The following is a 17863-nucleotide window of genomic DNA, read 5'->3' as shown; positions in this document are numbered from 1 at the left end:
TTGTTGCCGCCGGCGTAGAAAATCGTTACTTACCGTTACGTTAGATCATAACTTTCTTCTTTTAATCGCTTTGTCATGAATTTGGGGCCAACTTAGCAAAGATAGAGGGAGGTTTTATTGGGTTCCCCAAAACGCTGCGTTTTGCTTCTTCTTCCTCGTTACGATTCACTGCAAAAACCAAACTCAGACACTCGTCGAAGCCTTCTACAATGACTCTCTCTCAGGTACTCGAATCAAAGCCCTAATCCCCACTCTCTCTAGTCTCTTCCAATTGCCCAAAACTGAAACATCTCTTTCTCTTGATTCTGCATCTGTTATACAGGTAGCGTATCTGATTCCGCTCAAACCAGACCTAAAGGAAGACAATTCATCCCCGAGGATAACCTTATCCGAAGGCCAGAACACCATCGGACGCCTCAACGTTTCAACCACCGATAAGCGTCTCAGCCGCAAGCACATCACCATCACAACTTCCACCTCCGGCTCAGCCTCCTTATCCGTGGTATATAATAAAATCACAAACCCTAACCTTTTTTATAGCCAATTCGCTTCTTCGTAATCAAAGTTTGTATCTTTTCTCTATTGGGTAGGAAGGAACGAACCCTGTGGTTGTTAGATCTTCCGGAGAGAGGAAGAAAGTAAATCCACGTGGAGAGGTTTCGTTAGTTAACGATGATCTTATCGAATTGATCCCTGGTCATCATTTCTTCAAGCTAGTGTTGTTGCCACGAGAGAGTGAGAGAGGAAGTCATGAAAGAGCTGCTAAGAAAGCTCGAAAGGTTGCTTACTTAACTAAAGAATGGATCTTTATTTGTTGTAGGCTTTGTTTTGATCTGATGAACTTGTTATAGGAAGGAGATGGTAGTGATGACGTGGAGGCGATTCGACGTTTTTGTCCAGCTAGTGAGAAGCTGCATTCAACGTTTCGGCTTTTGAGTGTTGATGGTTTGCCTGATTGGGCTAACACTTCTTGTGTTTCGATTAATGATGTCGTTGAGGTTAGTCTTAACAGTAGTTTAATTGTTTTTTTGTTCAGATGGTTTTGACTAAAGAGAAGAGACTTGTTAATGACAGGGAGACGTTGTTGCTGCAATTTTATCGAATTATATGGTGGATCTAGACTGGTTGTTGTCAGGTGAGTTTTTTTCTCGTAGTTTTAATTGTTTTGTTTAGACGATGTTAACTTATTAACTTGGATCACTGTATTGGTAGCTTGCCCGAAACTGGTGAACATTCCTCAGGTTATGGTTATTCATGGAGAAGGTGATGCTAGGCAAGAGTACATTCAGGTTTGTTTATGACTGTTTACTGATTACTTCTAAACGATGTTAATGTTAATCTCCAGTCTCTTTTTTTTTTGTTGAACAGAGGAAGAAGCCAGCTAATTGGATTCTTCATAAGCCTCGTTTACCTATTTCGTTTGGGACACATCACTCCAAGGCTATCTTCCTTGTCTATCCTCGAGGAGTGAGAGTTGTGGTACACACAGCGAATCTGATCCACGTTGATTGGAACAACAAAAGCCAAGGCTTGTGGATGCAAGATTTCCCTTTTAAAGATGATGATGATGATAAAGATTCAACTAAAAGTTGCGGATTCGAAGATGATCTTGTCGATTACCTCGCTGTTCTTAAGTGGCCTGAGTTTACTGCAAGCTTGCCTGGTCTTGGTAATGTCAAGATCAATGCAGCCTTCTTCAGAAAGTTTGATTATTCCAATGCTACGGTACCTTCCATCTCTCTACAATTGATTTGTATACTTACTGTATACTAAGATATAATAGATTTTCAGGTTAGACTAGTTGCATCAGTCCCTGGGTACCACACTGGTTCCAACATGAGAAAATGGGGACACATGAAGCTAAGGACGATTCTTCAAGAATGCGTTTTTGATAGGGAGTTCCGCAGATCCCCATTAGTTTATCAGGTAATGTTCCATTTCTCTACCAAGTTCCTTTTCTATTTTTTAGTTGTATTGCTTAAAGGGATTGTTGCAGTTTTCTTCACTCGGTTCTTTGGACGAGAAGTGGTTGGCTGAGTTTGGAGCTTCTTTGTCTTCTGGTATAACAGAGGACAGAACTCCTCTCGGTCATGGGGATCCTTTGATTATATGGCCTACAGTAGAAGACGTCAGGTGTTCTTTAGAGGTAATCTTTAAGAATACATTATATATATCTTATGGCCCTTTATTCTAAACTGTGAATTTTGAAAAGGGTTATGCTGCTGGCAATGCAATTCCGAGCCCATTGAAGAATGTGGAGAAACCATTCTTGAAAAAGTATTGGGCAAAATGGAAAGCTGATCATAGTGCTCGCAGGTAGATTAAAAAACCAAATCTTTTATGATTACTACTCAGTTTTGATCCTTTTTTTTAATGTTTTCAGTCGTGCAATGCCACATATAAAGACATTCACGCGTTACAGCGACCAGAAGCTTGCGTAATGTTCATAAAGTCTCAATCTTTTTAGTTAATAGAAAAGTGTGTGCATGTAGTGATCAGTGTTCTTGTTTTGCTTTCCATAGATGGTTCTTGCTAACCTCATCGAATCTTAGCAAAGCGGCCTGGGGAGCACTTCAGAAGAACAACTCTCAGTTGATGATCCGTTCCTATGAGGTAAACCCCTGGTGTTTTCCCCGTAACTAAGTCTTGATCTTTTACGTAAACACTAACCAAGTTCCATTGCCTGGTGTGACATTGTTAGTTGGGAGTCTTGTTCTTACCATCTCCAGTGAAAACACAAGGTTGTAGCTTTTCATGCACCGACAACAACTCGAGTACTAAGAAGGTAAAACAAGAGACGAAAGGTGAGGTGGAGAAGAGGAGTAAGCTAGTGACGATGACATGGCAAGGAAACAGAGATTCGCCTGAGATAATCTCACTCCCAGTTCCTTATCAACTACCTCCTAAGCCATACTCATCTGAAGGTTTTCTCGCTTCCATTCTCCAACATAGTTCAGTTCTTTGATTCCTAACGTTTTTATTGGCACTGTTATTTTTTCAGATGTTCCATGGTCATGGGACCGAGGGTACTCGAAGAAGGATGTGTATGGACAAGTCTGGCCAAGATAGTTGTCTTTTTAGCTAATTATGTTATGACTTGAAACTGTGAGAGTGGGGCTTTGTAGGTTTTACTACCATGACGTTTTAGAATTAAGCATGCAAAAAAAAAAAAAAAAATCAACGTTTTACTTTTTTTTCTTAAACAAAACATTAAATATATTCTTACTAAAATAACATGATTAACCTAAAGTGATAGAAATTGGAGACATATAGTATTTTTTTTTTTTGATAAGCTTGGTGTTGGTGTGGTCCAGTATTTCATTTTATTATGACAGAAGTGTGTCGTTGGTTTAGAAGAAACCTACGATTTAAATTCTTGACATAAAATTACAATGTAAGAAAGATGAATTTTTGGTGGTACATATTCGATGGACATCTAGAATACAAACAGACGAAGACAAGCATTCACAATCAATGTCTTCATTTCCAAGAACACCCGTCCCTCCCCTTTGATGATTTTGCCTATATCATTCTGTATCTAACAAAAAGTTACGACAAAAAAGATTGCTATAATTAAAAGAGTAAATACATAAGTCAGTTACTGTTTGACATTGTAAATTAGTCCTCGAATCTTGATAAATAGTAATCATAAATTATTTATTTGATTAAGAACATTATCTTTCTTCTATGTCCTAACCATTCTAAAACTTGCCATGTCAGTATCCAAAAGTTTAGATCGATTAATTTGTTCAGTGCCTTGACTTAGGATAGAATTGCATCAGAAGTTTGAATAACTTGATCCAGTGCCTTGAGCATTAGGATATCAGTAATGTCTAGAGAAATGATGTAGAATCACCGAATATATAATTAAAGTTCGTTAGTTATGTTATGGTTTTCATAATCAGAGCATATATATGCATATCTATTATGAACTATACTAGTAAATTAGTGATGCCTTAATTATGGGATTTTTTTTTCTGTTGTTTTTCAAATAATTTTGAAACAAAGGAACCAAACAAAAAATCCACTGCGTAAGTTGTGGATATTTGGTGAGAGTCGTCTTCTCGTGAGACCATCCACTCTCCTTTTGGTCTACTGAGATGTTGAACTGTACAGTAGTTACCTACTTCGCATGTAAATATTCCGAAAGAACATAACATTTTTTTTTGTAATTTATAACCAACGACATCCCTATATTTATTATGTTGAATTTGTAGCACTACAAACTTCTTGAACAAAAGAGTCAAAAGTGTTTGTTGTAAGAGAGAGAGAGAGAGAGAGAGAGAGAGAGAGAGAGAGAGAGAGAGTCAAAAGTGCTAAAAACATAGAGATTTTGATGTTGTTATCTCGCTACAATGAGAAGAAAAGATAAAAGAAATAAACAAAAAGTGTCATGTGGTAGGAGGGGCGTGAAGGAGGGGGATGCTCCCTGATTAGAGGGGAGAAAGAGTGTCATGTCATCACATGGGAGGTTAAAACTTGTTTTTGTTTGCAACAAAATTAACTTCAAAAGTATTTAAAACATAAATAGTCCCACCTTTGTGTGCTCATCAACAAACATTTTTCATTAATGTCCAATTCATCATACCATCTCCTTGTTTTCTAGATATATAGCATGCATCTACTCATCATCATCATCTTTCATTCACATCGTTGGCATATCATCACCATCACCATGAGCAGTGGCGGATGGAGGAATGTAAATAGGTGGGGGCACATATATAAAATATTTTTCAGTTGGAAGCATTTCATAGACACCATAAGAATTACTGAAGAAAATTTTAAAATGAGATGGGGGCACGTGAACCCATACCCTTGGCCGTACGTCCGCCCCTGACCATGAGTAGATGCATGTTGGCATATCATTCACATCTTAGAAAACTTTCGAAGTAAATGGGTTCGGTGTCGTGACGAAATTTCATCGAAGGATACACTATCTATGGAGCTATAGACACACGTGATAGAGTTTGGACTAAGAATAGCCCCTCTCTACTCCCTAGTGGTTAGGCTATAGATGTTGTACGGTCATCTCAAATGACCTTAGGTGAAGTCATTGTTTTTATTTACCCATATCTATAACTGATTCACAAAATCTTCTTGGTTTTACGCATCATCGATCGAATATATAATTGATTCTCTCCCTACATATAAGACAAGCTTTACGCTAGTAATAATATATCAAAATCAAGTGATGATATCTCAAAGCTCTTTGTTTCATTGGTTGTAAACGGAAATCAAGTCCCACTGTAAATATTTTTTTTATGTGCTTATAACAGATTTCAATTTAGATTTTAATTTACAAAAATATGAAATTATTCCGGTTTCTGGATATTGTGGTAGTTTCACGTTTAGAGTTTAGTCCTTGAAATTACTGATACGTTCTCATATTACCAAGAGAGTAATTCAACTAATTTTTTCGCTCTTTAGTCTTTAGCAAAAAAAAAAAATCTCAAGTATGGTTCTGAGTTCTGACTATCGTTATTTTAGTTATTTTGTTTTTGATATACGACAAATCGTTTAATATAGTTTAATAATACACATATATACGTACATCACAATCTGATAAATTGCAAATCACGTGTATTGTATCCAAGTCCCCAATTCTAAACCACTGCTCTCTCTTATGCACTTGTCTACGCATATCGAACATCCCTATTTAAGTTTTACGTATTACTCTCTCTCTCTCTCTCTAGATGTGGTCCTCGCCCTCTATATAACACCATTATTTCTTCTTCTTTTTCTCCCTTTCTGTCGACAAACACAAGCCATTCTACTTATTCCTAACCCAAGCGAGAGAGTGTTTTCTTAGATACATATACATGCAAATTCTTTTAAGTTAAACATACCACATAAATATGTCGTCTAGCAGAAGGTCGAGACAAGCAAGCTCGTCATCAAGGATTAACGATGATCAGATCACTGAACTTATTTCAAAGCTCCGACAATCTATTCCAGAGATTCGCCAGAACCGTCGTTCCAACACGGTAAAATCTTCTTATACAATTACTATATATAGTATATACATCTATATTCGTAAGTTTGAATTTTATATATTATAAAATTTACTTACTTATGTTCTTAAACTCGCGTATACAACCAGTTTGAACAATGCATTATAGTCTTATAGTAATTGCATCTGGGAGATTGCAATATGGAGTTTCTTAAAGACTTTTGACCTTCTACCGAACTTTGAGGAGAGGGGAACATATTTCCCCTAACTTCAGCATTAAGCTAATTATAATTAATTATTTTATTTATAATATTGATTAATTACATTGAATGTGAGACGACTATTTTGCTTCACGGACTATCAATTTCTCAATACATTTATGTACATCACCGACTTATTCTTTTCATATTATATATTTAGATATCTTAGTTTATATAACAAGAAAAGGACGAACTTTAGAAAGAACTGTACATGCCGCTTCTATAAATGGAAACATCTTTTCCTTTTGGTACACGTCACTACTTATATTTGCCCTCAATGTAAAAAATGTGTTGTTTTGTTTGAATTTGAGAAGTTATGAGCATTATCTTAAGCTTTATTTTTTTTTTATAACAATGCATCATATATGTCTATATGCTATAGCAAATTAGCAATGATCTCGATCTTGTTTTACATTAAGACACACTATTACCTCATATTCAGACTTGTTTTGGACATATATAATTTGAGTTCTGACTATAAAATGTTAATTATTTGAAATATATAGGTATCAGCGTCGAAGGTGTTACAAGAGACTTGCAATTACATAAGAAACTTGAACAAAGAAGCCGATGATCTCAGTGATCGATTGTCTCAGCTTCTGGAGACCATTGATCCTAATAGCCCACAAGCAGCCGTTATTAGGAGTTTGATTAATGAATAGCTAAGATATATGTACTTTATATATCATTTTACAATATCGTTGCGAGGTCTATCTATCAGGGTTTCTGCTTAATTATCTGTTATATGTTTTATATATTAGTTACAAGTCTAGCTAGCTAGGGTTCTTATTGGACCCTCTTCTGGTTTTAAATCATGCATGCAACTTAAGCTTTATAAATATAATAAGTTACATTTCAGCTTTAATCCTTTTATATATATAATATGATGTGAGACTTATGAGTTCATTTGTAAAACATATTTATATACAGATGAAATATATAATGGACAAATGGGAACAAAACATGACCTACAATTTCGGTAAATTACACTTAAAAAGGGGGATCAATCACACTATATTTTTTTATAACTATACCTTTTATAATAGCAAAAATATTCATATATTGAAGTAGAATTTGATATCTTATATCTTATATTTTTTTTGAAAGTAAAGTAACCACAGGGTGGTGGGCTAGTGGTCTTGAGGTAGTTACAACACCTATACGGACCCGAGTTCGAATACTCCCTGTGGCCACGAAAAGCTTTACGTCCTCCCCAGGTTTAAAGTTATCGCGGCGTTGGTGCCGGGTCCTTGGGTAATGGGTATTAGTGCCGGCTGGTTCCGGGCCAGGGGGATTAGACAGTTGGCAATCGGAAACCAGGTGCGGATTACGGGTCTTCGGGCAATCGAAAACCACTTGCGGATTACGGGTCGCCGATTGAACCTCCTGTTAAAAAAATATATATATATATATATATATATATATATATATAAACATCAGTTAAAACATAAGCAATATACACTAATACACACATAGTTTTGTCAGTTGATAACACATAGCAAAAAAGATTTTTTGATGACAAAAAAAAACACATAAAAACAAATCTGCCATATGGCAGGCTTTTTCAGCCAGAATAGTTGCGCAAATGATGTATCGGTAGAATTTCATTTTTTCGGGTTTCAATTAATTTGTGTAATTATTTACAGTCAAAGATGTGTACGCTCCTCAGCCAAAAGTAACATGTGCGACTCTTTGGTTGAAATGTCAAGTGGCAGGATCACACGAATCTTGCTTATTAATGCTGCAAGGACACATAATAACGCGAAATTAGTAAATTTAAAAGTAATTGTATTACATTTTTTTGGTGTAATATTGTATTACATACAGTATTTACAAATAACTTAAATCAAATCTTATAAGGAGTTTGTCTTTTGTGAACAGATGTGAAATATAAATGACATTAATAATTAATTTTGTCGGATAACTGGGATCATGAGCCTCAAATTTTGCATAAATTAGCGTAGTAATTAAGTTACTTTCGCACATGCTGCGGAGTATAAACAACAAACCAAGTATATGAATTTTACCAAATAAAAAACAAGTAAATGAATACGATTATATATATAGACTACTCCTTTCTAATTTGTTGCGTACCGATGTTTAACGAATTTGCGGACTTCGATCTCTTCCATTTATGGTAATTTTTAATTGTAACTATACAACAAATTATGTAGGTTATTATTATTTCTTTAAATCACCAAATTATAAAGTTGTGGGACACAACTGTAAAGTGGTTAAATCGGTTGAAACTGGATATTGTTTTGTAGCTTAACAGCTAACGAGACTACACGAAAAATAGTTTTAACTAACCTAATAAGTCAAAGGTTCATGAAAATTGAAAAGTAATGAACTAAAGTAGAGTTTTGTTTAATCATTTTGAGTGACATAAATTTCGATGTATGCACAGTTCCTCATTCGTAAGCTCAAATTTAGTAGCTTTCCAACCAATAGTCAACGAACAAAACCTGAAATGATTTGTCTACTGTTCACAACGATGGGTTTCTTAGTTTTTAAAAAAAAGGAAAAAAAAAATTAAGAAACAATCTAATCGCGGACCGCCACGTGTCAGTGGGCCCGCGAACAGCGTAAGAAACTCACTAAGATCGGTTCTTAATTAGTAGTTTTTGTAACCAATCCTTAAGGGTTTTGTGGGGACCCACGCACTAAAAACCTACTAAGAACCCCGGATAATCTTGTTCTAATATCAATGATCTTTATTTTAATACACCTTGCTCGTATCTTTATGGGGAATTAGGTAGTATGGCTACTAAAAAACAATACTTAGATCAATAGCCAAATAACCTAGAATACATCGATACATAGTGTATTTTATATAATATTACACTTTTAACCTTCAACGCAACCGGTTCAACCTGTAATTTAAAAGAAAAAAAAATTATTCAAAAGAGCAAAAGTTAAACGTGGTCATCAGAAAGTCACACATTTCTTCTTCTTCTTCCTAACATCTTACATGGTTTTCATTCCACATTATTGTTATACTATACAATTGATTTTACATTTACTTTGTTATATGGATAGTACCTTTGTCTTTAGCTTTTGTTTCTCAAATTACAAATGGAAGATTAGACTGCCAAGTAGATTGTTTGAAATTGGATTTGAGCCATCTAGTAAATATATTCTCATTTATATGTAATGATGCAATGTGTATATAAGTGGAATAGATCGTGTCTACGTAAAATGGAAAGACCATTCATGGGAAATGGAATATTTGATCTTTACTATTTGTTGTATTCTATTATAATTGCAGGAGATAGACATTTCATGATATAATAGATATTTCATGATACTATTTGGGGTTAGCATTAACTTTTTCCATGATATCATAGATATTTCATAATTTCACCAATATGTACTATACTATTTATTTAGTTTCATTCTATTTAGGGTTTATATTTGGGTTTATGGTTTATATTTGAGTTTAGGGTTTAGTGATTATGGTTTAAGGTTAAGTATATAGAGGTTTATGGTATGATTGTTATATGGTTAATTATTGAGGGGTTTAGAGTTTAGTGATTAGAGTTTAGGATGTAGTACTTCCTCTCAAGTCTATTTTCCTTTCCATTTTATATAGTATAGATGATAGTACAAAATGTTATATATTATTTTCATATTTTAATTTAATCTAAAATATTTTACATTTAAATTTGGGTTTAGGAATTCAAGTTTAGGGTTTAGTATTTCAGTGTTGGAGGTGTGTTGGGTTTAGGGTTGGAGGTGGGTTGGGGTTGAATTACAAGAGTAGTATTCATTCCATGTTAGATAGTATAGAATAATAATTCAAAATTTATATATTTATTATATTTGTTGTTTTCTTTAAAATATTATAACTTTAAATTAAATTTAACATTTGGGTTCGGGTTTAGAGACTCGAATTTATGGTTTAGTATTTAGGTGTGCAGGTTAGGTTTAGAGTTTATGATTCTGTTTCGTATGAATATGTTCTGTTTGTTTTATCTGACGCAGTACTTTTATAAATGGAATAGAACACTTACTTATAATAGTTATTCCGTACGTGGACCATATTAAATCTCAATTTCTCTTGGACATGTGCTCTCGGCGACGTTAATCCTTGGTCCCACTGTCACCGGTAACTTAGAAAGGATAATGACATAACCAGATAAAAGGTGTATGAAATGTTATCAATTTAATAACGTTAAAATCAAAGTTATTTATTTAATTTTGACTCCAAACTTGGCTAGATAGGAAATTCACCCTATCTTTATAGGGGTCCCTATATATAGTTGCAAATATGGTTTGTTTTTTTCTGCATGGAAAATGAATGTGATAGTTTTGCAATTGTGACTGGCATACGAATCAAAATTATAAACTTCTACAGAAAAGTTGGTGGTGCCTAGGGATGGGTCCTTACAGCTGAAACCTGCATTAAAATAATTTAAAATTAATATGTATGAATATTTGATTTATAATCTCCGATTAAAAAGTTGAGATATGCTCATATTTAATTTATAATGGCAACTACATCTTTAAAACCATTTCTAATCCACATCTATATTCATTTCTCTATTTTTTTTAATTTTTTTTAATATAAGTTCACTCTAATGTTCTTTTTTACAATAGAATTCTTAATTCTATTTTAGGGAAAATATAGAAAATGTATTTTACTTTTATAATAAGTTTTTTCAAAATATAGAATAATGCTAGTTTCATCTCTAGATATAGATGTTTAATAACATTTCTCCATTTTTTCCGTAAAAGTAGATGAACTATATTATAGAAGCAATAATATGCACATACAACTAAATTAAGACCATTTCAAATGGTTCAATATATATTTTTCAAAATATAACAACTTTATAATGGAGTTAAGTTATATTTAAATAATATTTTATTTTAGAACAAAAATAAAGTAATGAACAAAAAAAATGAATTACTAAATAGGCAGTTTTTGTAATCGAGACGTGTTTTGTCAAACCACCCAAAAAATCATTTATTTATAGAATAAACCTATTTTTATTCTATTATAAAATAAAAAAAGTTTGATTTGAGATGTTCTAAATTTAGGGCATGCGCAACAGTGTTTTTCTAAGCGAGTTTTTATCTAGAAAAACTAATAAAAAAATAGTAGGAGAAATGGAAAGCGAAAGAATAAAGACGCTCCTTGGCAGAGGACCTCCGTAATAATCTGACTGTCTCTCATCCACACTATAATTCATTTTAAATTTTCCAATTTAATTACCAATTTAATTATTTAGTTAACATATTAATAAAATAATATGAGAAATTCAGTTTTGAGTGATTTACCACTAAAGATGCTCTTACATTTATAATAGGGTTTCTCATCTAAAAAAAAATATAAATAGGTGAGATGTTCCATTAAGAAACATATTTAAGACACTGGAAAAAAAAACAAAATACTTATATAATTAATTGTTTTAAAACAAATCTATACGTAACTGATGAGCACCCGTCATAAAATAGTGAATGTTGCCATACCCTACTTTTTTTTTGGGGGGTAAAACCATACCCTACATTTTTATTGTGACTACCGACACAATTGTTCTCACCGTTGGTCAAAGGAAACACTAAATCTCTCTTTTGTTTTCTTTCTGCGATTTAGAAAATACAGTAAATAATAGCAAAAATAGAAAAGTGAAAATAATAGCAAAAATAGACTCAAGGTGTAGAGAGAAAGAAAGAAAGAGAGAGAAAGAAAGAAAGAGAAAGTAGATCTGATCGAGGGTCCGGCGGACGGCCGGCGCGTGAGCGAGCGTGCCATCGCCGGAGCCCTCCATTCTTCCGATGAGAAAGTTCCCCGGTTTATATTACGCGTCCTCTTCCTTTTGCCTTGGCGAAGCTCTGGTCCGGGTCTTTTCCGTCGTCGTCACCTCCGGGAGTGAACCATCATCTTTGGGGGCGCGGCGTCTGGAGTAACAACGCAATCGTGTGGAGGATTGGGTGGTGAAGCTGGCTGTTTTAGAGTAGGTTTCGTTTCCGTGAGGTAGAGGCTTCTAGAGCTCTATCGCCGCCGGCCTTGTTTCCGGGAGGTGGAGGCTTCCTCAGCTCCGCTTTCGCCGGCTCTAGTCTCCGGGGGGGTGAAGGTGTTCTTTGCCTTGCGTCGCCGGCTCTTGTTTGTTTCCTAGTTGCGTTTTTTTAGGGTATCATTTTCGTTTGTGCGATGTCGAGATTGATCTGATGGAGGTGCTCTCGTCGGAGGACGATTGATGCTCTCTGGTGACTTTGTGCGTTTCAATCTACGTTGCACGGAAGCTTCATCGGACATCCGCTTCCCGCTTCGGAACCGGAATCGGAATCGGAACCTTGTGGAAGCTTACGGAATCTCGCTTCCAAAACGCTTCCAAAATATTCATTTTAAAAACACATTGGAAGCTTATGATTCTGTTTTGGAATTACGCTTTCGTTCTTTAAAAAAAATACAAGGTTGAATATCAATAAAAATATAATCGTAGTTATTAATTTCTGTAAAATCAAAATTTTAATAGTAATGAATAGAAAGGATATAAATATATAAATATTAAATTACCCCTTCTCCATTTATATCAACAATTTGGGAAAAAAAAAAAAGAAAAGTGAAAAGAAAAAAGAAGAGAGAAAGGGGAGATGAAAAGATTTTACATCACGGTTAAGGTCGTTATCACTGTTTAACGGTATTGTCCTTTCCCGCGTTGTTTGACTTTTCAAAACCTAATTTGTTTTCATAATTATATAACAAAAATTAATTACGATAGCTTGGATTAGCAAGTAGCAATTACCAAGTTTTCAATGAAACGTAACATTATCTCCTATTTGTTTTATCTATCTATATGACTAAAACTGAAGTACATTTGATACTGTTTGAAAACATAAATAGCAGTATAAATGATAACTGTTTGAAAACATAGATAATAATATGAAAAAAAATATAGTTTCTTTTTAGTAATTTTGTACCAATTATAAAATCAAAAAATGTAAAATAACTGGATTTTGCATATGGTTAAACGATCGGTTTAGTTTGTTTTACTAATTTTTTTTTTTATATTTTAGTTTTAATCAGTGAAAAATTACGTAGCCAAAAACATAATTTAAAGATAATTTAAATCAAAATAATAAAAATGTATTACATTTATTGTCACTTAATTATTCACTCCATATAATTATTTTACTAAATAAAAAATTCTTTCTATTTCAATTAATTTAGCCAAACACATAGAAATAGTCCTTTTATTAGTTTATAAAATCAGTTATGCGTGAACATTGACTATCCATTTAGGTACAAATTGTTCTTTTTGGGTATCCTTATTTTTTGTTTTGAAATTAGGCTCCGCTTGAATATTATTAATTTATGTGTGGGTTTTGAATTGGATCATTCTAGGCCTTGATGAGTTTGGTTCTGATGTATATGATCTAAAAATATCTAAATAACAAATTTATCTGAAAGGGGTTCGGATATATGTACCAAAAATAGTCATATTACTTTATTCGGTCCATGTTTTTTGAATACAATTAGTTATATTATGACCCGTCTAAAATATATAACACTAATTATGGAAAAAATATCAATGTATTAAAAAGTAAAAAATATATACAAACTCTAGTTTATTTATATTATTAAAACTGAAGTACCTTTTGGAACAAACTGTTTGAAAACATGGATAGTAGTATAAATGAGAATTGTTTGAAAACATGAATAACAATATAAAAAAGAAAGTATAGTGTCTTTTTAATAATTTCATTAATATAATTACATTATCAGTCTTTTTATATTTCACTCAGTTTAACAATTTTATTAATTATATTACCTTAACAATACATCACATCATTACTTATATTACCATAATAATATTAGTGCAAATTTTATTTATTAGTTAATCAACATTAAATTTGTGCCAATTATAAAATATAAAACAAATGGGTTTTGTATATAGTTAAACGCTCGGTTTAGTTTGTTGTACTAAAAAAAATTTTAGTTTCAATCGGTGGAAAATGACGTAGCCAAAAACATAATTCAACGACATGTTTTAATGTATAAAATAATAACTTAAATCAAAATAATAAAAATATATTATATTTATTGTTACTAAATTTTTTTTACTCCATATAATTATTTTACTAAATAAAAAACTATTTCTATTTCACTTAGTTTAGCCAAAAACATAGAAAGAGTTTTTTTTATTAGTTTATAAAATCAGTTAGGCATGAACATTGGCGATCCAATTAGGTACATGTTGTTCTTTTTGGGATCATTTTTTATAAATTAAACCCCGTTTGAATATTTTAAATTTATGAGTGGATTTTGAATTGAATCATATTGGGTCTGGATGAGTTCGACTCTGATGTATATGAACCTAAAAATATCTAAATAACAAATGTATCTGAAGCGGGTTCGGATATTTGGACAAAAAAATAACAATATTACCGGATTCGGTTCATGTCTTTTGAATTCAATTAGTTATATTACTACCCATCTAAAATATATAACAAGAATTATGAAGAACAAATATTAGTGTATAAAAATGTAGATCCAACACATGCGCGGATGCGCGGATGAACATCTAGTTATATTTAATACATTATCTTATATCTGTTTTACTCTATTTAAGTTGTTAAATATCGCACTTTACTTACCAAGAAAATAAAAGAAAAACCTGTTCAAAAAAATATATATATATGAAAGAAATATAATTTGATGACATATAGGATATAGCCTTTAGCATTATTCTGGGCTACAGAACCCAAGTCGTATTTATTAGTGATTTACTAAGTCTCTCAAGGGCTCAATAATGAGGCCCATAACTCTCACGCGACAAGGAAATAAACAAGCGGTACGACACAAACGGTATAAATATATGGTATATGTCAAGATTTTTGTCACTGTTAACTGCGGTGCAGTGCATGGCGGATTAAAACATTCGAAGCCTTGGTAAATTGTTTAGTGCACAAAAACAAAAATACTTAGTAATTGTCAAGGGGGGGGGGGGACAGTCAAAGCACACTGGCTCAATTGTTTTCAGCCCGGTGCACTGTTGACAAATTTTTTTTTCCTCCACTACTTTCACGCACAAACTAGAATTTGAATGGAATACTTAAGCTCCCGAATGGTGAGCGGTGCGGGACAGCTGATTAATGAGCGGTGCGACACAAGCGGTATAAATATATGGTATATGTAAAGATTTTTGTCACTGTTAACTGCGGTGCAGTGCATGGCGGATTAAAACATTCGAAGCCTTGGTAAATTGTTTAGTGCACAAAAACAAAAATACTTAGTAATTGTTTTGTGTTTTTTCCCCAACCTTTTTCAATACTAATATGTATCTCTTGAAAGTGATAAATAGTTAGTCCTCTTTTTTTTAGCAACAAATAGTCAGTCCTCATACAGGATTGTACCCGTGAATGGTGACTTAAATGCGGTGCGGTATTTTGCAACTTCTTACAAAACCCCAAATGTTACACAATCAACATTACGTAGACTCTTTTGATTTTTCCGTAGACAAAAAGTAAATCCGTTCACACAAACCGATGCAGTTATGATACACTTCAAAAGTGAAATCCGCACTTACAATTACAATACACGTAAAGAGGTGCGGTTTTGTGTACTTGAGTGCGTATTTTTGTGTTTGACTTATTTAAAAATTAAAAAAATAAAGTTTGTAAGCTATTTTGATTTTATAAATATAAATAAATTTTTTATATTTATTGTAAAATAGTTTCTAGTTTCTTTGACAAAGTTTCTAGTTTCTTTGACAAAGTTTCTAGTTTTTGTTCCGCGGTGATAAAAGTCTTTTTTTTTTGGTCAAAGGTGATAAAAGTCTATAACAAAAAGTTTTCGAGGTAAATGTAATTTTTGGTCGGCCTTCTGTTTGCCAACGAGTTGTTTTTTCAGTCTCTATAAACTTTTTGATGGTTTCGTGCTTGTCTGGGTGTCTGGTGATTGCCAGTTTCTTTGGGAGTAGGCTTTGTAATTGGATCTCATATATTCCTTTCTTAATTCTGTAAAACCAGATGAAAAATACAAAAAAAAAATATATATATATATATATATATATATATATAATATAAACCCATCAAATATTTTTATTGAAATAGAGATTGGAGAGTTAAGTGTCCCAAGAGAGAAGCAGAGAGGTAGAAAAGAAGCAGAGCACATGGGAGCAGTGGAGTGGAGCTAGTTGGAGAAGCTTCAGATCATGTATTTAGATTTTTCTTTATAGTAACATCTAAAAGCATTCAATAATTTTCTGCAACAAAAGCATATTGCCAAAGAGGATAGATAGATAGGTGTTAATACTCTCAAATCTTCCTTATACAAGCATGTGAAAGACCTTGTTGTAGGACAGGTCTGTGACACTATACTGTAGGACCCGTTCCTAAATACTAACATATACTAACAAATAAGATCAAATTTTAAATATAATTTGATACTGCTAAAGCCACCACAATACCACATAGATAGGAGAACTGGAAAACATTAGTGACGGGTCTTATATCTTTTTCTCATATACCTTAGATACTCATAAAGACTCTTACCAACAAAATATAGTAGAGTGAAAGAAAGAGCATCTCAATCATCATTTTTTCAACTCAATCAACATTTCTACTAACATACAGTTCAGAAAAAAACACATTTCTAATATCATTATAGTCAAAAATCTTTTTTTACTCGGGTAATCCAAACTAGTCTGATCCAAATTGAAAATATATGAAAATCTAATTTGAAAAGTAAAACGACTTTTATTTAAGTTTGAGTGGTTTAGAAAAAGTATCCATTAATAGCTAACTCAACTGTATTTTATAACAACTTTTTCTTGTTTATATCTTTAGCGGAAATTCATATAAGCTTTTTATCTTTACAATATGAGTTATAGAAATATATTTAGAAAATATTTAGGTCGAGTGCAAAAAAAAATAAATATATATATATATATATATATACAATTTCAGTAGTTATGTTAACATATTTATTTTGATCCAAACTTTAATTATAATTATACTATAGTTTTGTTATAACTTACATGTTTGAAATGGTTTATGTTTTTCTGTTGATATAATTGAGTTACTACTGAGTATTGATTACCATGAGTCTGAATAATAATTAAAGGCTATACGTTTGGTTGTTAGAGCATCTCCAATCCCTCGCTATTTTCACCTGTATATGCTATAATAGAGGTAAAAGTGCTCCATCTCATCTCTATTTCCACTTCTAAAATAGAGATTGTTATTTTTCCTCTATTTATAGAGGAAAGCATATCATTCCTCTATTATAGTCCTTTAACTTTTAAATTTTTATAGTTGTAACCAAAATATTTATATTTATAGAGAAATACAGTTTTTGTAGGAGTATAATAACAATTTTTATTTACATAATAGTCTTTTAACAAAACTTTAGTTTAAAAAAATTCATAAGTTTATGAAAATATTTTAAAAGTTAAAAATAAATAGGGTTAGTTATCAACTTTTATAAACAAAATATATCTTTTGTAAAATTAAAATATAATTTTTTGAGAATATTCCTTTATAGAGGCAAAAATAGATAAATACATTGGAGAGAAATTCATCTCTATTTTAGAGATAATAGAGATGAGTATGCTCTATTTTAAAGGTAAAAATAAGAGAATACATTGGAGATGGTCTTAGAACATACATAGGTCTAGGTCGGTGTGCATCGTGTGAACGCATT

At 32.6% G+C, this 17863-nt stretch overlaps 2 protein-coding genes across 2 annotated transcripts; both read left to right on the top strand.

Moving 5' to 3' along the window:
* The first annotated feature begins 73 nt into the window (after window positions 1-73).
* On the top strand, window positions 74-3221 carry LOC106328963 (tyrosyl-DNA phosphodiesterase 1). The gene is made up of 14 exons (XM_013767521.1): window positions 74-224; window positions 323-502; window positions 591-779; window positions 852-998; window positions 1075-1135; window positions 1213-1289; window positions 1369-1725; window positions 1792-1926; window positions 1997-2146; window positions 2213-2316; window positions 2384-2437; window positions 2523-2613; window positions 2702-2924; window positions 3002-3221. The coding sequence occupies exons 1-14, from the start codon at window positions 210-212 to the stop codon at window positions 3067-3069; spliced, it is 1851 nt and encodes a 616-aa protein (XP_013622975.1). The 5' UTR covers window positions 74-209; the 3' UTR covers window positions 3070-3221.
* Window positions 3222-5707: 2486 nt separating this feature from the next.
* On the top strand, window positions 5708-7029 carry LOC106333331 (transcription factor PRE2). The gene is made up of 2 exons (XM_013771789.1): window positions 5708-5984; window positions 6717-7029. The coding sequence occupies exons 1-2, from the start codon at window positions 5856-5858 to the stop codon at window positions 6870-6872; spliced, it is 285 nt and encodes a 94-aa protein (XP_013627243.1). The 5' UTR covers window positions 5708-5855; the 3' UTR covers window positions 6873-7029.
* Window positions 7030-17863: the final 10834 nt, after the last annotated feature.

Source organism: Brassica oleracea, chromosome C3 (assembly GCF_000695525.1).
Source record: "Brassica oleracea var. oleracea cultivar TO1000 chromosome C3, BOL, whole genome shotgun sequence".
NCBI lineage: Eukaryota > Viridiplantae > Streptophyta > Magnoliopsida > Brassicales > Brassicaceae > Brassica > Brassica oleracea.
The sequence above is the reverse complement of the archived record's forward strand: the minus strand, read 5'-3'. Positions and strand labels throughout refer to the sequence as shown.